This window comes from Penaeus chinensis, chromosome 37 (genome assembly GCF_019202785.1).
Source record: "Penaeus chinensis breed Huanghai No. 1 chromosome 37, ASM1920278v2, whole genome shotgun sequence".
Lineage (NCBI taxonomy): Eukaryota > Metazoa > Arthropoda > Malacostraca > Decapoda > Penaeidae > Penaeus > Penaeus chinensis.
This window is the reverse complement of record NC_061855.1, coordinates 23,454,811-23,477,310: the sequence shown is the minus strand read 5'-3', so window position 1 is coordinate 23,477,310 and position 22,500 is coordinate 23,454,811. Positions and strand designations below refer to the sequence as shown.

General features: G+C 40.7%; 4 protein-coding genes across 8 annotated transcripts in view; all 4 read left to right on the top strand.

Moving 5' to 3' along the window:
* The window catches only part of LOC125045659 (ankyrin-1-like), a 5,355-nt gene extending 1,904 nt beyond the window's left edge, over positions 1 to 3,451 (top strand). Inside the window, exons 4-8 of one of the 2 annotated variants that reach the window (XR_007116571.1) lie at positions 125 to 313; positions 403 to 585; positions 1,058 to 1,172; positions 1,470 to 1,843; positions 3,274 to 3,451. Coding sequence is in view for 1 of the 2 variants with exons in the window: in XM_047643074.1 (XP_047499030.1) it covers positions 125 to 313; positions 403 to 585; positions 1,058 to 1,172; positions 1,470 to 1,789 (807 nt within the window). In the remaining variant the exon portion in view is untranslated. Of the gene's footprint in view, positions 1 to 124; positions 314 to 402; positions 586 to 1,057; positions 1,173 to 1,469; positions 2,744 to 3,273 lie in introns of those variants that run through there. The other variant, XM_047643074.1, reaches the window with a different exon arrangement.
* A 28-nt stretch (positions 3,452 to 3,479) lies between these two features.
* Positions 3,480 to 4,751, top strand: LOC125045343 (caspase-6-like). The gene is made up of 3 exons (XM_047642549.1): positions 3,480 to 3,560; positions 4,168 to 4,282; positions 4,504 to 4,751. The coding sequence occupies exons 1-3, from the start codon at positions 3,480 to 3,482 to the stop codon at positions 4,749 to 4,751; spliced, it is 444 nt and encodes a 147-aa protein (XP_047498505.1).
* LOC125045658 (ankyrin-1-like) lies at positions 4,565 to 11,396 on the top strand. 3 transcript variants are annotated; one of them, XM_047643072.1, is made up of 8 exons: positions 4,565 to 4,700; positions 6,702 to 6,761; positions 7,096 to 7,692; positions 7,878 to 8,468; positions 8,633 to 8,821; positions 8,914 to 9,096; positions 9,468 to 9,582; positions 9,885 to 11,396. In XM_047643072.1, the coding sequence occupies exons 2-8, from the start codon at positions 6,741 to 6,743 to the stop codon at positions 10,202 to 10,204; spliced, it is 2,016 nt and encodes a 671-aa protein (XP_047499028.1). In that variant the 5' UTR covers positions 4,565 to 4,700; positions 6,702 to 6,740; the 3' UTR covers positions 10,205 to 11,396. The 3 variants fall into 3 exon arrangements, with proteins under 3 accessions (XP_047499028.1, XP_047499027.1, XP_047499029.1); XM_047643071.1 differs by having other exon boundaries at positions 6,702 to 6,800; XM_047643073.1 differs by lacking the exons at positions 4,565 to 4,700; positions 6,702 to 6,761 and adding an exon at positions 6,783 to 6,813.
* Positions 10,164 to 22,500, top strand: part of LOC125045660 (ankyrin-1-like) — a 15,089-nt gene continuing 2,752 nt past the window's right edge. The window contains exons 1-8 of one of the 2 annotated variants that reach the window (XR_007116572.1): positions 10,164 to 10,302; positions 12,320 to 12,379; positions 14,207 to 14,803; positions 15,011 to 15,598; positions 15,779 to 15,967; positions 16,056 to 16,238; positions 16,384 to 16,480; positions 16,734 to 17,110. Coding sequence is in view for 1 of the 2 variants with exons in the window: in XM_047643075.1 (XP_047499031.1) it covers positions 12,359 to 12,379; positions 14,207 to 14,803; positions 15,011 to 15,598; positions 15,779 to 15,967; positions 16,056 to 16,238; positions 16,384 to 16,480; positions 16,734 to 17,014 (1,956 nt within the window). In the remaining variant the exon portion in view is untranslated. Of the gene's footprint in view, positions 10,303 to 12,319; positions 12,380 to 14,206; positions 14,804 to 15,010; positions 15,599 to 15,778; positions 15,968 to 16,055; positions 16,239 to 16,383; positions 16,481 to 16,733; positions 17,356 to 22,500 lie in introns of those variants that run through there. The other variant, XM_047643075.1, reaches the window with a different exon arrangement.

The following is a 22,500-nucleotide window of genomic DNA, read 5'->3' as shown; positions in this document are numbered from 1 at the left end:
TGTTTGCGTGTGTATGTATGAATGTGTGTGTGTGAGCGTGCGTGCGTGTGTGTGTGAGTATGTGTGAACGTGTCTATGTCATGTGTACCGACACATAACACGAACATATATCTGTTTTCCTCAGCTCCCCCAAGAGGACTTCCGCGTAGTGGTCGGCCAGCCTGTGCCTCCTAGTCCGGGCGTGTACCGGAACCTCTCCGAACCGTATCGAGGTCGAGTCCTCATCATCAACTACCGGGAATTCAGTGAGGAGAAACTCGCTCGCATCGGCACTGAGAAAGATATGGAAAATCTCTTCAAAGTGTTTAGGAGTGTGAGTCACAGTAAGGAATTAATGAAATAGAAGACTTTTCGTAATTAGCATTATTTTTTTCATACTAACCTGAGACTGAACTCTGGCAGATGGGCTACCAAGTGGAAGATCACCAGGACCTGGATCTGGAAGCGACTAAAAAGGTGCTGAATGACTTCAGGAGTAACGAGGATCTAGCTAAAGTTGACTCAATGTTCGTGTGCATGTTGAGTCATGGCATCGACCGGGATACATTCTTCACATCTGATATGAGAAAGATGGACGTCTCTGCGGTGAGGACTTCATAGTTATGGGCTCAAACATATATATATATATATATATATATATATATATATATATATAATGCACACACTTACATATATTTATGTACATATACATATATATACTTGCAGACACACACACACACAGTCACATACACACATATAGATGTATATATATATATGTGTTTGTGTGTGTAAATGTGTGAGTATATATATGTGTGTGAATGTATATATATATGTATATATATACACACACACACACATATATATGATGTGTGTGTGTGTATGTGTGTATGTGTGTGTACAGATATGCACACACACATACATATACTCACACATGTATATATGTTCGGAATTTTGTGTGTGTGTGTGTATCATGATCATATTCCACTGTTTGAGTAAATTATTCGCGTTGTGCTGCTCGGAAGACTAACCTGAAACTATGCAGTATAATATACCCTATCTTCATATCTTATCTCCGCAGGTACGGAATATGTTCAAAGATCAGGTTTGTCCTCTCATGAAGGGAAAACCCAAAGTTTTCCTTTTCAACTTCTGCCGCGGAAACACCTTTGAAAGCTTCTCTGGAAAAAGTATAGGTAACATTCTTAAGTGTTTCAGTGAAATATTAGACTGACTAACTTAATTTGCACCTGTAAGTATATTCGGGTATGTGAACACAAACACGATAACTGCTAAAATATGGACGGAGTAAAAACGTAACAGACCATTTCGGTTTTTACTGCGTGTAATGAGGAACTCTTGATGAGTTGGGTTACGTTCTAATTCCGTTCATATTGTGGCAGCATTTTGTTTTTACTTGGTATATATCTGTGTATAAATGAAGTTTTGGTAGAAGTGCTGTTGTTTCAACGTAAAATTTTCCTCTCTCACAGGCGACGATCTACCTTGGACGTCACAGAGCACGGTCGGCCGCGACGAGGTACCTCCCGCACAGGACGAAGCCCCGCGTGACATGCTGACCATTTACGCGTCGACGGAAGGCTTCAAGGCTTTTAGGACGAATAAAGGAACTTTTTTCGCGCGGTCCCTGTGCCAAACTCTAGCCACTCACGCCCACAACACGGACATGATCAGCATGGTTTCGAAGTTGGACCGGCTGATGGCAACAAGACGACACGCTACAACGCCGGAGGCACAGAGCTTCGCCTTCCAGAAGTTTTTCCTGAATCCACTGAAGCCTTCCGACGCATAGCACTGTGGGTCTCCAACGATGACTGCGCTTCCTCGCATGCTAGCGGGGATGGGTGTAAGTGCCGGCTTTCGTAATATGTTTGTGTCCTACCTGACTCTTCTTCAGTACTTAAACACTTGTGTATTGGTGTGCATATACGTGCCTACGTATGTGTGTGTGTGTGTGTGTGTGTTTGTGTGTGTTTGTGTGTGTGTGTGTGTGTGTTCATTTGCTAGTTATCGATTTATGTGTTTTTTATGTATCCATCGCTATTTTAATTACTGAAAGAGAATGGTAAAATAAAGTGATAGCTAACGCTACACCGGCAATCAATTTGCTTTGAGTAGATTTTCATTTTAGTTGAGAATCATGTTGAATGAAGAATCATTTGGTGGTCGAGAATTCTTGGTTATCATTCTTCACTTTCTTTTTCGTGCTTAAATATGATCCTGCATGTTTAGAAGAACAAATAGATATCGACAGACAGTTTGGCCGCGTGAATTGCTTGCGACCTTCGACTTTTTTTTTTTTACTTAAGTTTTTTGTCCAAGGAAGAGACAGAGAGAGAAGCAGAGAAGGGAGGGAAGAGTATCTTTCTGTGCAAATATCTACTTCTGAATTGCTCGTTGGCGTGGAATAGTTGCCACAGTTCTCTCTCTCTCTATGTTGACATTTAAAAGACTAAACTGTTGGCGTTAAAGAAAGAAGTAAAGTTCTCTCTCCCATTTATAACTAATGAATTTTATTTGAAAATGACTGAGATGACTACATGGTTCACGGATATGTGGTTGAATCATACGTGCTTTTTATGACTTGCTTAACGTTGTATGTGTGATACATAGGGTTGATAAATAAATAAACAGATAAAGAGAACAATAAATAGATCGATATATAGATTGAAAGAGAGATAGAAAGAGGGAGGGACTATAAAGTTGTAATGTGTTAGTCCTTAATGAAATAAAACTGGCTTTTTGTTATTTTTTGTCATTATATCCCTACTATTCTTGATTATCCTTGATCATTTTGACGACCAAACTCCTATTCTAAAAAGTGGAATGACAAAAATAACAATGAGAAATTTATAACTTATCAGGTAGTGTCTCTTAGCTGTAACTCGTCAGTCTTCCTCTCCAGTCTTCTTCATTACTATTCGCGTCACCACTAGATACGCCTATGAAATATGGTAAACATTTTTTGTGTATGTAATGTTAGCGGAAAGTTTTGAAATCATGATTAAGGCAAAGCATTTTAAAGTTGTGGTGTTGGGGGGGGGGGGGGGGGCAAGACAGACCTTGAAGGGGGCAGATAGAGTCCCATTGACGCCCTTGGAGCTTTATAATTCTTCAGGGAATTTGGCACGTACAATTTAATCACAAAAGTGGTTAAGACTACTAAGGTGTCTTATGGCTCACTCATTGAGACATATAAACTTAGAATCCTACTTGCAGTTGTGAGCCATCAAGAATGTGACATTTTTCTAGGCTGACGAGCTGCTAATCTTTCAGTAACGGGAGAGAGAACTTGGCTGAGCTGCTCGCGAACCACCGGAGCTGCGAAGTCGATCTGAGAGACGCCCGTGGCCTCACGCCCGCCCGCCTGGCTAAGGAAAGCTGCCCGAGTCTCTCGCTCTACCTGGATTTGTGCTGCGGAGCCAAGTCTCGCATGGACAAGATACGCTGAAGTAGAAAAAAGGTCTCGGGAAGTTGACTCAATGTTCGTGTGCATGTTGAGTCATGGCATCGACCGGGATACATTCTACACACCTGATATGAGAAAGATGGACGTCTCTGCGGTGAGGACTTCACAGTTATGGGTTCATATATATATATATATATATATATATATATATATATTATGTACACACACACACACACACACACACACACACACACATTCACACATACATGCACACACACACACACACACACACACACACACATACACACACGTATATATGTATATATATGTATATATACATATACGTATACACACAAAAACATATATACACACACACACACACACACACACACACACACATATATATATATATATATATATATATGTATGTTTATATGTATATATATGTATATATATACTGTTTGTATATTTGTGTATATATTTGCATATATATATGTATATATATACTGTTTGTATATTTGTGTATATATTTGCATATATATATATATATATATATATATGTGTGTGTGTGTCTATGTGTGTGTATACACACACACACACACATATATATATATATATATATATATATATATATATATATATCAGGATGTATGTATGTATGATCATATTCCACTGTTTGAGTATATTATTTGTTGTGTAGCTAGGAGGATTATTTAACATAAACTATAAAGAATATACTCTCTCATCCTTTATCTCCTCAGGTCCGAAATATGTTCAAAGATCAGGCTTGTCCTCTCATGAAGGGAAAACCTAAGGTTTTCCTTTTCAACTTCGGCTGCGGAAAAACTCTCGAAAGCTTCACTGGACATAGTACAGGTAACATTCTTATGAAGAAGTGTTTCAGTGAGATATTAGACTGACTAATGTAATTTGCACCTGTACGTATATTCGGGTATGTGAGCACAAACAGAATAACTGGTACAATATGGATAGAAAAACGTAACAGCTTTTTTGTTTTTAATTTCTATATATGTATGTATAAAGGAAGCTTTGGCAAAAGTCCTGTTTTTTCAACGCTAAATTTTTCTCTCTTACAGGCGACGATCTACCTTCGACGTCACAGAACGCGGTCGGACGCAACGAGGTACCTCCCGCACAGGACGAAGCCCCGCGTGACATGCTAACACTCTACTCGTCGACGGAAGGCTCCAAGTCTTTTGAGTCGAGCGAAGGAACTTTGTTCGTGCGGTCCCTGTGCCAAATTCTAGACGCCAACGCCCACAACACGGACATGGTGAGCATAGTTCAGAATCTGGATGAGTTCATGGCACTGCTTCGGCTTTAAGAAATTTTTCCTGACTCCATTGAAACCTTCCGAGTCATGATGCTCTTCTGTGCCCAACGATGACTTCGCTTTATTTCATGCTGGCGGGTGGGCGTGTGTGCCGGCTGTTTGTTTTTCAGTACTTAAACACTTGTATAGGGGTGTGCATATACGTGTGTACATGTTTGTTTGCGTGTGTGTTCATTTGCAAGTTATCGATTTATGTATCTTTTATGTATCCATCGCTATTTTGATTATTAAAAGACAATGATAATGTGATAGCTAATGCTGCTTCAATATAGTTAAGAAGCATGTAGAATGAAAAACCATTTGGTGGTCGAGAATTCTTGTTTCTCATCGTTCACTCTCTTTTGTGTGCTTAAAAATGATTCTGGACTTTTGAAGAATAAATAGGTATTGGCAGGCAATTTCGTCGCGTAAATTACTTGCGCCCTTCGACTTTCTTTTTATTCCTGCTCCAAATTCTGTTCTTTTGTTTGAATTACGTTTTTGCCTCAAGGAAGAGATAGAGAGAGACGCACAGAAGAAGAGAGGGAACTTGAACATATGATAACATTTATAAGACTCAAATGGACTGCTAAATGACTGTTTCCGTAATAGAAAAAAAGAGTCCTTTCTCTCTCCCCCCCACTTATAACTAGTAAATGTAATCATCTTAGTCATTTGGAAATGATTGAGATGATTACATGGCTTATATGGCCGCGAGTTCGAGTTCCACCTTTGCCCAATCTATCCACCCACCCATTTTGAGCATTAGTTTTCATTCACTGCAAGCTAATAGCTATATTTCATTGTACATACTGTGATTTGGTCTCAAACTTGGGGATATTCTATCTGGATGCGAACTTTGCTCGAATGAATCCATCTCCTGTCTCTTCTCCACAAACAGATGGTCATGCGTCTGTAACTAATTTGATTAGTTTTTCAACTGCTTGAATATGACAAGGGAGTCTTTCCAAATTGAGCTTACACTCTTCTTTGATGTGCCTATCAGTGAACTCATCTGAATATTGAGCCTCCAAAGGAGGTTCTGCCACATCAGTAAGTGGAGTTTGTAGAAACTTTGATCTATTCTTATATTCGATTTTGCATTACAACCTTTCTTGATTTCGGATATCGGCTGATTAAAGAGTGGAAATTAGTCGGCGACGCTGCTTCTTCTATCGCCTCTTCCTTACAGCAATCTATCTCCGAGGCAACTGCTTAACAACACCCCGGGGACGTCTTATTTTCATACATGTATTATGATGCACGAAGAAGGAATGTTATTTTTTTGTATTTGTCTCACTGATATATGTCATATTGTTAATATATTTTTTAATTATCCTTGTGCATTGTGGTGACTGATAGGTACTGATCCCTCCGATTAAATAGAAAAGAAAAGAAAATGAAACAAAGAGATAAGGAACCATTTACAGAGTCATTTTGCGACTACTGAACACTACCCATAATCAGTTTACACACACACACACAGGCGGACACACATCAAAAAGGTCCACTCTAATTTATACTCGTATATTTACATACATAACCTTATATATATATATATATATATATATATATATATAAATATATATGTGCATATATACATATATATACATATATATACACAGATGTGTGTGTGTTTGTTTATGTATATGTATGTATATATACACACATGTATATATACACGATCACACACCTATAAAAGCTCCACCCTAATATATACTCGTATATGTTTATGTATATACATACATACATATGCATATACATATGCGTATGTATATATATATATTTACATATATGCACATCAATATCTTTATGCATATATAGGTATACACACACACACATATATATACATATATATGTATATATATATTTACACACAGTTAGAAAAGTTGATAAACATTAAAAAATGAAATAAAAAACAATATATCTTATCACCTAATCTAAATCTTATCTATTTTCTAGCCGTGCTGACGTTCCCTCACCTGCACACCAGTGAGCAGCATGTCGACGAGTGCAAATGCAGTGAGTTCTGAGTGTGTGGTGAAATATAATCATACTTCTGTGAGGAAATGAAGTATTTATTGCAAATTATGTGTTTTGCTGTGTGAATGATAAAATGTTATATCTATTTAGGTATATATGGGTGTATGAATTTGTATATATATATATATATGCAAATACACGCATAATATACATATATATATATACACATATATACATACAAACACATATATACACATACATACATATGTATATATATGTGTGTGTGCATACAGGTATATGAATATGTATATGAATATATATACACACAGATATATATATACGTACATAAATATCTAAATCCTGATATTTCCAGCGGCTCTGGTCGAGCCTGGCCGAAGGCGACGAGAAAGGGGTGGTCCAGGCCCTAGAGGAAGGCGCTGACGTGAACCAGGTGAGCCCCGGCGGAGGTCGGCCCATTCACTCCGCTGCTCTTCGGAATTCTGGCGGTCTCGTGAGGATCCTTTTGAATCACGGCGCCCTCTGCGATGCTTCCGACGACGAAGGCTTCACGCCTCTAATGGTGGCGTCCCTAAATGGGCATACTGAGGTGGTGCAGGAGCTGCTGAAGGGCGGTGCGGACCCGAAAATACATCGGCCTGATGACTTCGGCGGGGACACAGCCCTCCACATGGTCACCAACACAGACGAAGGCGAGGTGTTGAGAACCCTGCTGGAGGCGGGGGCAGATCCTAACGCCAGGGCCAGCGGCATGAACAACATGACGCCTCTGCACTTTGCTGCGGAGATCGGGAGAAAGAACTTGGCTGAGCTGCTTGCGAACCACCCGAGCTGCGAAGTCAATCTGAGAGACGCCCGTGGCCTCACGCCCGCCCGCCTAGCTAAGGAAAGCTGCCCGAGTCTCTCGCTCTACCTGGATTTGTGCTGCGGAGCCAAGTCTCGTATGGACAAGGTACGTTGAAGGGGATGAATTTTTTTTTTGTTCTTTATCGTTTTGGGGAAATATCGTATAGGTTGTGACTCCAGAGCTAGCGCGTTTTTGCAAGTGTGAAGAGGGAAGACAGCAGCTGCAGAAGCTCTTGTGCCTATCTTTTCAAGAGAGGTCAAGAGATCGTAAAACAATGTCCCTTTTTGCAGCTTCTCATCGCTGCGGTCAGGAGGAATGATGCGGCGGAAGTGAGGACAGCGCTGGACAAGGAGGCGGACCTGAGCTTACAGGGTCCAGAGGATGGCGGGACCTTGCTCCACCTGGCGTCCCAGGGTTCCTCAGGACAAGTTCTCCAGATGCTTCTCTCTCGAGGCGCCTCGGTGGACGCAAGGACCAGTCAGGGATTCACGCCGCTCATGATAGCGGCTCAGAGGGGCGCGACGGAAGCCTTAGGGCTCCTTTTGGCACATCGGGCCAATCCAAAGCTGTCCACTCCTAACGGGACGACGGCGCTGCACTTGGCCGTTCAAAGTCAGGACTCTTCCGCAGTGACTGCTCTCCTCGACGCCGGCGTAGACGTCAACGCCACCAAGGCCGACGGGTCCACGCCGCTGCACATCGCCGCTGCGTTGGGGGCTCTCGGGCTGGCTCATCTCTTGTTGGGTGACTACCTGTGCTGCATTGCTATCGAGGGCCGCTCGCCTGCTCAGGTGGCGAGGGAGGCCGGCCACCTGGAATTCGCCAAATTCATCGAGCAAAGGATCGGCATTTGCGATGAGAGTGACGACGAAAGTGCTCAGGTACCCGATCTTGAGAGAACCCGAGAACATTTTGCAAACTGTTCTTCGAAATTGTGACAGTTGCAGCATGTGTGTCAATACGTGTGTGTGTGTATGTGTGTGTGTGAACGTGTCTATGCCTTATGTACCGACACATAACACGAACAAACATCTGTTTCCCTCAGCTCCCCCGAGAGGACTTCCGCGTAGTGGTCGGCCAGCCCGTGCCTCCCGGGCCGGGCGTGTACCGGAACCTCTCCGAACCGTATCGAGGTCGAGTCCTCATCATCAACTACCGGGAATTCAGTTTGAGGATAGCCACTCGCCACGACTCTGAGAGAGATGTAGCAAATCTCAGGAAAATGTTTAGAAATGTGAGTCGCAGTAAGGAATAATTGAAACAAAGAACTCTTTTCGTTATTAGGATTATTTTTTTTCTTATTAACGTGAAATTGAACTCTGACAGATGGGCTACCAAGTGGAAGATCACCAGGACCTGGATCTGGAAGCGACTAAAGAGGTGCTGAATAACTTCAGGAGTAACGAGAATCTAGCTAAAGTTGACTCAATGTTCGTGTGCATGTTGAGTCATGGCATCGACCGGGATACATTCTACACATCTGATATGAGAAAGATGGACGTCCCTGCGGTGAGGACTTCTCAGTTATGAGTTTCAAATCTGTATATATATACATATCTATTCTATATATATTCGCACATACGTACACACACACATATATATGTATATATATACACATATATACATAAAAAAAATATACACACAAATATATATGTATAATATATTTATATATATGTATATGTACATATATATAAACGTGTGTGTGTGTCTATGTTTATGTGTGCACACACACATATATACACACACTCACACACATATATATGTCAGGATGTATGTTTGTATGTATGTGTGATCATATTGTTCGCGTTGTTTTGCTAGGAGGATTATTTAGCATAAACAATGCAGCACACTATACTCTCTCTCTTCCTTTATCTCCGCAGGTCCGGAATATGTTCAAAGATCAGGCTTGTCCTCTCATGAAGGGAAAACCCAAGGTTTTCCTTTTCAACTTCTGCCGCGGAAAAACTCTCGAAAGCTTCTCTGGACATAGTATAGGTAACATTCTTATGAAGAAGTGTTTCAGTGAAATATTAGACTGACTAACGTTATTTGCACCTGTATGTATATTCGGGTATTTGAACACAAACAGAATAGCTGGTATAATATGGACAGAATTAAAACGTAAAAGACCATTTCGGTTTTTACTGCGTGTAATGAGGAACTTTTGAAGAGTTACGTTATGTTCTAATTCCGTTTATATTGTGGCAGCGTTTTTGTTTTTACTTGTTATATATGTAGGCACGAATGAAGCTTTGGCAGAAGTCCTTTTTTCAACGTTAAATTTTCCTCTGTCACAGGGGACGATATACCTTGTACGTCACAGAGCGCGGTCGGCCGCGACAAGGTACCTCCCGCAAAGGACGAAGCCCCGCGTGATATGCTAACCCTCTACGCGTCGACGGAAGGCTTCAAGGCTTTTAGGACGAACGAAGGAACTTTGTTCGTGCGGTCCCTGTGTCAAACTCTAGCCGCCCACGCCCACAACACGGACATGGTCAGCATGGTTCAGAAGCTGGACCAGCTCATGACAGCAAGACGACACGCTACAACGCCGGAGGCACAGAGCTTCGCCTTCAAGAAGTTTTTCCTGAATCCATTAAAGCCGTCCGACGCATGATGCTGTTCTGAGTCTCCAACGATCACTGTGCTTTATTGCATGCTGGCGGGTGGGCGTGTGTGCCGGCTTTCGTAATCAGGATCGCTGTTGGCTTTTAGGTCTGTTGTGTCCTACCCGCCTTTTTCAGTACATAAACACTTATGTATAGGCGTGCGTATACGTGTGTTCATGTTTGTTCGTTTGATTGTGTGTGTGTGCGTGTATGTGTTCATTTGCTAGTTATCGATATATGTGTCCTTTATGTATCCATCGATATTTTGATTACTAAAAGATAAAGGTAAAATTATAAAATGATAACCAACGTTTTACCGGCAATTAATTTGCTTTGAGTAGATTTTCATTTTAGTTGAGAATCATTTGGTGGTCGAGAATTCTTGTTTCTTATCGTTCACTCTCTTTTGTGTGCTTAAAAATGATCCTGGACTTTTGAAGAATAAATAGATATTGACAAGCAATTTCGCCGCGTAAATTACTTGCGCCCTTCGACTTTCTTTTTATTCCTGCTTCAAATTCTGTTCTTTTGTTTGAATTACGTTTTTGCCTCAAGGAAGAGATAGAGATAGACGCACAGAAGAAGAGAGGGAACTTGAACATACGTTAAAATTTATAAGACTCAAATGCACTGCTAAATAACTGTTGCCGTAACAGAAAGAAAGAAAAAAAAAGAGTCCCTCTCTCTCTCTCCCCCACTTATAACTAATATATGTAATCATCTCAGTCATTTGAAAATGACTGAGATGATTACATGGCTTGTATGGACGCGAGTTCGAGTTCCACCTTTGCCCAATCTATCCACCCAACCATTTTGAGCATTAGTTTTCATTCACTGCAAGCTAATAGCTATATTTCACTGTACATACTGTGATTTGGTCTCAAACTTGGGGATATTCTATCTGGATGCGAACTTTGCTCGAATGAATCCATCTCCTGTCTCTTCTCCACAAACAGATGGTCATGCGTCTGTAACTAATTTGATTAGTTTTTCAACTGCTTGAATATGACAAGGGAGTCTTTCCAAATTGAGCTTACACTCTTCTTTGATGTGCCTATCAGTGAACTCATCTGAATATTGAGCCTCCAAAGGAGGTTCTGCCACATCAGTAAGTGGAGTTTGTAGAAACTTTGATCTATTCTTATATTAGATTTTGCATTACAAATTAGTCGGCGACGCTGCTTCTTCTATCGCCTCTTCCTTACAGCAATCTATCTCCGAGGCAACTGCTTACCAACACCCCGGGGACGTCTTATTTTCATACATGTATTATGATGCACGAAGAAGGAATGTTATTTTTTTGTATTTGTCTCATCGATATATGTCATATTGTTAATATATTTTTTAATTGCCCTTGTGAATTGTGGTGACTGATAGGTACTGATCCCTCCGATTAAATAGAAAAGAAAAGAAAATTAAACAAAAAGAAAAGGAACCATTTACAGTGTCATTTTGCGACTACTGAACACTACCCATAATCAGTTCACACCCACACATACACATGCAACCCCCCCCCCCCCACACACACACACGCACATACACACGCGCGCGCACACGGACACACATAAATAAGGTGCACCCTAATATATACTCGTACGTTTACAAACGTAAACATATATATACATATTCATATATATGTGTATATACACATATATATACACATACGTGTGTGTGTTTGTTCATGTATATATATATATATGTATATATACATATATATATATATACACGAACACACACCTATTTAAGTTTATGTATATATACATATATATATATATACATATACATACATATATATATATATATATATATACACATATGAGTGTGTGTGCGTGTGCGTGTGTGTGTGCGTGTGCGTGTGCGTGTGTGTGTGTACGACAGTGTGCGTGTGTGTGTGTGTGTGTGTGTAAGTGTATATATATATATATGTATATATGTGTGTGTGCGTGTGTATGTGTATGTGTATGTGTGTGTGTATGTGTGCATACATATGTATACACACACACACATACACACACACATATAGATATGTATTTGCACACAGAAAAACAAGTTGATAAACATTGATAAATGAAATAAAAAACAGTAAATCGTATCATCTAATCTGAATCTTATCTATTTTCTAGCCGTGCTGACGTTCCCTCACCTGCACACTAGTGAACAGCATGTCGACAAGTGAAAATGAAGTGAGTTCTGAGTGTGTGGTGAATTATAATCATATGAAGTGTTTATTGCGAATGATGTGCTCTGCTGTGTGAACGATAAAATGTTATACCTATACAAGTATACATATACAACTATATCTATTTATCTATCTATTTATGTATGTTTGTGTGAGTATTTATATATATGCATACATATATGTATATATATACACATATATATACATACATATGCATACATACACATACATACACACACACATAGTTATACATATATATATATACACAAATATATATACATATATATGTATATATATATACACACACACATAGATGTGTTTATATATATACACACACACACACATATATATGTGTAGGTGTGTGTGTGAAATATAATCGTACTTGTGTGAGAGGATGGGGTATTGCAAATAATGTGCTATGTTGTGCTAAGGATACAATGTTATATACATATATATTTATATATGTGTGTTTGTGTGTGCATATAGACATTGTATTTGAATTTGTATATACACACATTCGTATACACACACACACACACACGCATACACGAACACACACACATGTACACACACACACACACACACACGCACACACACACACACACACACACACACACACACACACACACATACACACACTCTCACACACACACACACACACACGCGCGCGGGCGCGCACACACAGACGAACACATACATATGTATACACACACACATGTGTGTCTGTGTCAACAACCTCGCGCGTACTATTAATTTCAAAGTTGAATGGGAAGATTCAGGTAAATTACCTTTTCTCGACGTCCTTTTATTCAATGTAAATGGCTCGCTAAAATTTTCGGTTTACTGTAAACCTACACACACCGCTAATTACCTTCATTTTTTCTCGAATCACCCGTTGTATGTTAAGAAGTCAGTAGTCTCGTCCATGTTTCTAAGAGCATATAGGATTTGTGATAATGAATTTATCGATCGAGCAATTGACGTCATATTTGAAACGTTTTTAAAATTAGAATATCCTCGATTTTTCTTAAATCAAGCACATTCTTCTGCTAGATGGAAGTTTTACACTTATTGTAGTGACAATAATCTTTTAATTATTCCGTATAACCCGTCCCTCGATGAGAAACGACACATGTTTAAAGGCGTTGGTATTGATATTGTTTTTACGTACCCGAACACGTTGCGTAATACTTTGGTTAAGCACAATGCGACTAGCGTTGCTCTGGGGACTTCTCCCGGTATTTATACTATACCCTGTAATGTTTGCCCAAAGTTTTACATAGGTGAGATCGGTAGAGCTTTTGAGAAAAGAATCAGTGAACATAAACGTGACGTTAGATATGCCAGACATTCAAATGCGTGTTTCGTTCATTTGCGTGATGAAAGTCACCAGCTTAACTGGGAAAACGCTAAATTAATTCATAAATCAGCTAATTCGTACGAAAAGAAAATAGGGCTTGGATGACCTTACTTCCTCGTTAGTTAGCAAAGCCTTCCCTAGACTCTTCGACCTTGACCCTCGTCCTGAGACCTGATTCAGCTCTTATTCGTTCTGTCTCTCAACCACTATATATTCTTGTCAAAATTCTCTCCTTGTATCCATTTTGGTTTATCATTCGTCTGAAGAGGAACTCGTGAAGAGTTCGAAATGTCACGATTCAATTTCATTTCTTACTGTGGCTGTTTTCCTTTCATATATATATACATATATATATATATATATATATATATATATATATATATATATACATATATATATATTCATGTATATATATATCTTTATATATAAGTATATATATGTAAATAAGTACATGAATCCTGATATTTCCAGCGGCTCTGGTCGAGCCTGGCCGAAGGCGACGAGAAAGGGGTGGTCCAGGCCCTAGATGAAGGCGCTGACGTGAACCAGGTGAGCCGCGGCGGAGGTCGGCCCATTCACTCCGCTACTCTTCGGAATTCTGGCGGTCTCGTGAGGATCCTTTTGAATCACGGCGCCCTCTGCGATGCTTCCGACGACGAAGGCTTCACGCCTCTAATGGTGGCGTCCCTAAATGGGCATACTGAGGTGGTGCAGGAGCTGCTGAAGGGCGGTGCGGACCCGAAAATACATCGGCCTGATGACTTCGGCGGGGACACAGCCCTCCACATGGTCACCAACACAGACGAAGGCGAGGTGTTGAGAGCCCTGCTGGAGGCGGGGGCTGATCCTAACGCCAGGGCCAGCGGCATGAACAACATGACGCCTCTGCACTTCGCTGCGGAGTTCGGGAGAGAGAACTTGGCTGAGCTGCTCGCGAACCACCCGAGCTGCGAAGTCGATCTGAGAGACGCCCGTGGCCTCACGCCCGCCCGCCTGGCTAAGGAAAGCTGCCCGAGTCTCTCGCTCTACCTGGATTTGTGCTGCGGAGCCAAGTCTCGCATGGACAAGGTACGCTGAAGTAGAAAAAAGGTCTCAGGAGAAGTATTTTTCATCGTTTTTGGGGAAATATTAAAAGGGTTGTGACTCCAGAGCTGGCGCGTGTTTGCATGTGTGAAGAGGGAAGACAACAGCTTCAGTAGCCCTTGTGCCTTACTTTTCAGGTCAAGAGATAGTAAGACAATGACACTGAAGACCTTTCTTGTCCCTTTTTTGCAGCTTCTCATCGTCGCAGTCAGGAGGAATGATGCGGCGGAAGTGCAGGCAGCGCTGGACAAGGGAGCGGACCTGAGCTTACAGGGTCCAGAGGATGGCGGGACCTTGCTCCACCTGGCGTCCCAGGGTTCCTCAGGACAAGTTCTCCAGATGCTTCTCTCGCGAGGCGCCTCGGTGGACGCAAGGACCAGTCAGGGATTCACACCGCTCATGATAGCGGCTCAGAGGGGCGCGACGGACGCCTTAGTGCACCTTTTGGAACGTCACGCCAATCCTAAGCTGGCCACTAATGACGGGACGACGGCGCTGCACTTGGCCGTGCAAAGTCAAGACTCTTCCGCAGTTTCTGCTCTCCTCGACGCCGGCGTAGACGTTAACGCCACAAAGGTCGACGGGTCCACGCCGCTGCACATCGCCGCTGCGTTGGGGGCCCTCGGGCTGGCTCGCCTCTTGTTGGGTGACTACCTGTGGGATGGAACCAAGGGCGGCTCGGCTGCCCATGTGGCGAGGGAGGCCGGCCACCTGGAATTCGCCAAGTTCATCGAGCAAGTGGTCCGCAGTTATGATGAGAGTGACGACAAAAGTTCTGAGGTGACCGGTCTTGAGATATTCAGTTTCGAGGAACATTTTGCAAACTGTTCTTCTAAATTGTGACAGTTGCAGCATGTGTGTGTTTGCGTGTGTGTGCGTGCGTGCGCGTGTGAGTATGTGTGAACGTGTCTATGCCATGTGTACCGACACGTAACCCGAACATATATCTGTTTCCCTCAGCTCCCCCAAGAGGACTTCCGCGTAGTGGTCGGCCAGCCCGTGCCTCCCGGGCCGGGCGTCTACCGGAACCTCTCCGAACCGTATCGAGGTCGAGTCCTCATCATCAACTACCGGGAATTCAATGAGGGGAAACTCGCTCGCAACGGCTCTGAGAAAGATATGGAAAATCTCTGCAAATTGTTTAGGAGTGTGAGTCACAGTAAGGAATAAATGAAATAGAAAACTTTTCGTAATTAGCATTATTTTTTCATACTAACCTGAGACTGAACTCTGGCAGATGGGCTACCAAGTGGAAGATCACCAGGACCTGGATCTGGAAGCGACTAAAAAGGTGCTGAATGACTTCAGGAGTAACGAGGATCTAGCTAAAGTTGACTCAATGTTCGTGTGCATGATGAGCCAAGGCATCGACCGGGATACATTTTACACCTCTGATATGAAAAAGATGGACGTCTCTGCGGTGAGCTTATATGTATATATATATATTCATGCATATATCTATATTTATGTATATATGTGTGAGTGTGTGTCTGTATGTATGCATGTATGTACATAAAACTGTAATGTACAATATATTGTCTCGCTCTCTGACTTCCATTCCACAGGTCCGAAATATGTTCAAAGATGAGGCTTGTCTTATCATGAAGGGAAAACCCAAGGTTTTCCTTTTCAACTTCTGCCGCTTCTCTGGACAAAGCATAGGTAATTTTCTAAAGAAGTCTGTTTTAATGCAATGTTAGACTGACTAACGTAATTCGCATTTGTACGTAAATACAATAGCGTGTACTCAAATATAAAATAAAACTGCTTCAATAAGGACGGAATAAAAATGTAACGTTTCGAACTCACCATGAGTTCCTCATCAGACCATTTCGTTTTTTACTGCGTGTGATAATGACGAGTTACGTTACGTTCTAATTATTTTCGTATTGTGCTTAATTTTCCTCTCTCACAGTTGACGATCTACCTCCCGCAAAGGACGAAGCCCCGCGCGATATGCTAACCCTCTACGCGTCGACGGAAGGCTTCAAGGCTTTTAGGACGAACGAAGGAACTTTGTTCGTGCGGTCCCTGTGCCAAACTCTAGCCGCCCACGCCCACAACACGGACATGGTCAGCATGGTTCAGAAGCTGGACCAGCTCATGACAGCAAGACGACACGCTACAACGACGGAGGCACAGAGCTTCGCCTTCAAAAAGTTTTTCCTGAATCCATTGGAGCCGTCCGACGCATAACACTTCTGCGGTGTCCAACGACGAGAGAGTTCCTTGTATGCTGACGGGGGGGCGTGTGTGCCGGCTTTCGTAATCAAGACCGCTGTGGGCCTTTAGGTCTGTTTATCTGTCTGTTTTTCAGTGTTTAAACACTTGTTTATGGGTGTGAATGCACGTGCGCAAGTGTTTGTTTGTGTGTGTATGCGTGAGTGCCATTGGGTTCGTTTGTTGGTTATCGATTTGTCTTTATGACTAAAAACAATGGTAAAATGATGTGATAGATAATGCTGCACTGCCAGTCAATCAGGTTTGGAATTTTCATTTCAATCAAGAAGAATGAAGAATCATTTGGTGGTCGAGAATTCTTGTTTCTCATCCCTCATGCATGCTTAAAAATGAGCCTGCAATTTTGAAATATAGAGATACCGACAGGCAATTTCGCCGCGTTAATTACTAGCGCCCTTCGACTTTCTTTCTATTCCTCCTTCAAACTGTTCTTTTGTATAACTTACCTTTTTTCGTCATAAGGAAGAGAGAGAGAGAGAAGAAGCATAGAAAGAAGAAAGGCATAAGGATTTTCTGTTTTTCCCTTCCAAATATCTACATCTGAATTGCTCGTTAGCGTGGAATGGTTGTCACAGCTCTCTCTCTCTCTCTCTCTCTCTCTCTCTCTCTCTCTCTCTCTCTCTCTCTCTCTCTCTCTCTCTCTCTCTCTCTCCCTCCCTCCCTCTCTATCTCTGTCTCTCTCTCTCTCTCTCTCTCTCTCTCTCTCTCTCCCTCCCTCCCTCCCTCTCTATCTCTGTCTCTGTCTCTCTCTCTCTCTCCCTCCCTCCCTCTCTATCTCTGTCTCTCTCTCTCTCTCCCTCTCTCTAGCACTCTTTTTTTTTTTTTTATCTGCCTATCTGCACCTTCTAATCTGAGAACAAAATCATGCGTTATCGGTATGAGATATCGCCATGATCTTTTTATAATGATAAGACGGAGGACGACAAGATTAGATGACTAAAAGGTTCCAGTAAAAGAGAAGAAAAAAAGTTCTGTGAATAAGTAAATATACAATGCATATGCTATATAGCGATGCTGATAAACATATACGAAATATATCAATCGTACATTACAATATGATAATGACGATACAAACTGCAGCGACAGAAGTGATAAAAATAGCATATGAAATATCGACAAAATATGTGGGTAAGAATGATGTCATTCTATTTCAACTTGAATATATAATAAATGACTCATGCCGTTACAAAAGAAAAAAAAAAAAATTCACACACACACACACACACGCGCAAACACACACATACGCGCACACACACACACACACACACACACGCACACACACATACGCACGCACTCGCACACGCAGGCACACACACACACACACACACACACACACACACACACACACACACGCACACGCACACACACGCACTCGCAGGCACGCACACACACACACACACACACACACACACACACACACACACACACACACACGCACACGCACACGCACACGCACACGCACACGCATACACACACGCACGCACTCGCACACGCAGGCACACACACACACACACACACACACACTTATAACTAATAATTTTGATTTGACTGAGACGATTGAATCTATAATTATTTTGCATGCTTTGTATGACTTTTTTAACGATGCGCGTGTGATGCATAGAGCTGATAAATAAAGATAGACAGATAGATAAAGAGACAGATATATATATTGAGAGACAGAGGGATAGAAAGAAAGAGGGATATATTTTAAAGCTGTAATGTAATAAAATTGGCTTTTATTACTTTTTTTCACTCTACGTCTTCAAAATTCTAGATAACCATTAATCATTTTGACGACCAAACAGCTATTCTAAAAAAGTGGAAGAATTTATAGCTTACCAAAGGGTTTCATTCAGCTGTAACTCGTCAGTCTCCCACACCATTCCAAAAAGGAGTCGTTACTATGCGCGTCACCAATAGATACGTCTAAGAAATATAGTAAACAATCATATTTTATTCTCGTTACTTTTTCATAATATTCTAGAATATACAGAATTGAATATTTTGTTGCATCGGAATGTTTTATAATCATGACAAAGGCAAAGCGGTGTAAACGTATTGCAATATTTAGCACATCATACCAACCTGACCTGTGTTTACTGTATTTCATCTGAATCGTACAATCACGATCTAGCTTCAAAGAAACATGGAATGTTAAAAAGACAAGTTTCATACACAATAGCCTAGGCTTCGGAACATTCGAATAGTTCGAAAACATGCTATTAGACTATATGGACGCAATGAATAGTGACGTTTGTTTAGAAAACACACGACTACCGTTTGGATACAAATGGTATTATTTGCTGATCATATATTAACTTATTCCTTTATTCATTTGCTGCATTATCTATCGTTACAAAACAAGCTCTTTTATTATGTTTGTGTTAGTTTTACACATACAAGGATATAAAACAATCCTCCCTGATCTAGGCCTCGAACCTAGGTCACTCCAAGTATGAGACCGGAGGTTCGGTACTAAACCAACCATGCTACGCGACCCTCAATAGGAAAGTGCAACTAGGATCTAACTAGCTCCATAGACATTACCTATCTTCTCATACATGAGTATTGATAGCGAGGTTTTACACACACCCCCCGTGGGCACTCGGTGGAAATTGATTTAGGAATGCGGTCTCGGTGTCAAAATCAGCAATTATTAAAAGTCATTTAAAAGGGGATACGCCATTATATGAAATCCATTTCATACATGACGAAAGTGCATCTCCCCCCCCCCTCTCTCCTCCTTCCCCTCGCCTCTTACTGTGGGAATCGACCTGGGTTTTGAACCTGGGGCGATTGATGATGTTTGGTGGACAAGAGAAAGAAAGAAAAAAAAAAAAAAAATATGTATTGGTATCGAGGCTGAAGGATTCCAGTAGTGTTGCGCGTTTTAACTGAAAAGGAAAAATTAGTGTGGGGAATCACAAATTGTTTTTCAAAACTGTAGTCATTTGTTATTTCAAACGTACAAAAAAAAAAAAAAAAAAAAACAACAACATATAAAGGCGAACAAAAAACGGTAGAAAAGGCCGTGGCGGTTTGCCCATTCAAAGTTTATAACCATGTGAAAGCGTATCAAATAAAAATTTTCAGCAATAGTTTTCACATTTCCTCGATCAGAAAAAATCATATACTTATAAGCAGAACAAATATACTACTTAGGAGCAGGAAACACGTCTTCCTTGCCGATGGTTTTCGAGACAATACGTAGTTTGCTGGATTGATCGTAGCCTACTTGTCGACGTCCTAGAAGAAGGAGTATAGCGTCTTTGTTGCCATGGGAACGGAGCGCGAAATACCACGAAGTTGGTAATGCAACCAATCTCGATGTGCTTCAATGTGATGCTGATTAACAAGGAAAAATAATACAAAGACTAAAGTACGAATAACGGCACGCACAGTGTGAAAGTAGTGCCACGTACTTGCTGAACAGCGAGTCAGGTTTATATACCAGCAATTCGTTTTTGACTGATATTTAAATTTCAGCATTTTATGTAGAAATCATAATGAAAAACAAAGTAATAGAGTAAAACTATTCCAAAAATATTTTTCCAATTCATTGCACATCTGCATATTCCTCTCTAGCCCAGTGGAGTTCCAGCTGTGCAGCTGATGCTTAATTAAAGCCCGTGTTGAACCCTGTGTGGAACTGTTGGTCCTTAACCCAATGCCGACGGGCATGACGTGTACGTACGTGCTATGCCCACTGTGAGTTACTTGTTTGAATGTTTTTACACATAGATGGCTACACTTGTACTAAGTCACCAATGAGCCAGTTACGAGTACTGTCTGTCTTGCCCGATTACCCTTTTCGTTGATTTATGAAAATATTTTACGTTATCTTACTTTGCTGTTACTAATGTGTATAACATTATAGTAATAATAATGTTTATAATAAAAATAACTCTATCGATATTCATAGCTCTAGTAAAAAATACATTTTTCCTGCCAATTCTAATCACGTAAGGTCACAAGGTCTACTAATTGACTCGTTTGTGGCTAAGCACTAGCAGAGCCATCTATGTGCAGAGACATTTCACAAAAAATAGAAAATGAGCACAGCATTTTCCCCATTTTTTGTTCATTTTCCCCGGTGGCATTGGGGTAAGTACTGTCTCATCACAGGTCATCTCGGATACACGTTTTTTAATTAATGTATTTATCTATTTCTCTCTCTGCCTATCTGTCTGCTTTCTCTCTCTCTCTCTTTTCTCTCCACTGTCTGTCTGTCTGTTAGTCTTTCTCCTCTCACTCTCTCTCTCTTTCTCTCTCTCCTCTCTCTTTCTCTGTCGGTCCGTCAGTCTGTCTTTCTTTCTCCTCCCCTCTCTCTCTTTCTCTCCCTTCTTTCTCCCCTTCTCCCTCTCCCTCTGTAATTACGAAATAGTAATTTCAACTTAAGGCGTGAACTCTTAATCACTTCCGAGGTCCAATCAGCCTTTTTCTTGATTTCGTTTTTCAGCATTCAACAACTTTTTTCTTTTTCCCTTTTTCCCTCTCCCAATCAAATGGATTATTCATATTGAAGTTTGGAAGTGTTCGACTGTTTTAATTGTTCATTTATTTACTTGTTATTGATCATTTTAAGGGAAGTCCCCTTACTAATATTAATTTGTTGTATTTTATATATATATATTTTTGAAATTAATATAATTCATTTTTCTATATTGATTTCCCTTACTCAGTTAAACTTTATTTGATTTAGCTTTTTGCTAGTGTTTCCAAGTCTTCAGTATTTCCCTCATTAACACAGCTAAAAAAGAACAGTGCGTTTAATGATTCTTATTATTTCATATTTTTTTCATTTATTTCTGTCATTGTTGTTATTACCATTACCGTCATCATAGATCCACAAACTTACTTACATGCACGTACACACACACACACACACACACAGACAAACACACACACACACACACACACAAACACACACACACACACACACACACACACACACACACACACACACACACAAACACAAACACACACACTCACTCACACAAACACTCACATACCTGGTAACGGGCAAAACAAATCATTGTTGGTCTTAGCGAAACAAAATAATTGCTCGTTTGTAAAATGGGAAAATTGATTAACCCTGAACGGCACCACTCAAATATTTAGTATTTGATAGATATTCAGATGCCTACTCATAGATTTGCATGTAAAATTTTCAGCGTTTTCGTGGCCTGAAATATTTGTAATCAAAATAAAAACTTATCAATAAGTAGAGCAGGAAATGTTATTCTGTATATATATATATAAATATGTTTATATATATATAATTTTGTATGTTTATATGCATACATTACATACATACATACATACATACATACATACATATATATACATCTATATATACATATATATACATACACACACAAACACACACAAACACTCACACACGTACTTATATATACTGTATATATGTATATATATGTATA

What these genes read in the sequence shown, in the direction of transcription:
- LOC125045343 (XM_047642549.1), top strand. Translation starts at nt 3,480, where the DNA reads ATGTTCGTGTGCATGTTGAGTCATGGCATCGACCGGGATACATTCTAC. An exon ending in GAAAGATGGACGTCTCTGCG is followed by an intron (nt 3,561 to 4,167) that starts GTGAGGACTTCA and finishes TTATCTCCTCAG; the next exon opens with GTCCGAAATATGTTCAAAGA. An exon ending in CTTCACTGGACATAGTACAG is followed by an intron (nt 4,283 to 4,503) that starts GTAACATTCTTA and finishes TCTCTCTTACAG; the next exon opens with GCGACGATCTACCTTCGACG.
- LOC125045658 (XM_047643071.1), top strand. Translation starts at nt 6,741, where the DNA reads ATGTCGACGAGTGCAAATGCAGTGAGTTCTGAGTGTGTGGTGAAATAT. An exon ending in TGAAATATAATCATACTTCT is followed by an intron (nt 6,801 to 7,095) that starts GTGAGGAAATGA and finishes TGATATTTCCAG; the next exon opens with CGGCTCTGGTCGAGCCTGGC. An exon ending in CTTCTCTGGACATAGTATAG is followed by an intron (nt 9,583 to 9,884) that starts GTAACATTCTTA and finishes CCTCTGTCACAG; the next exon opens with GGGACGATATACCTTGTACG.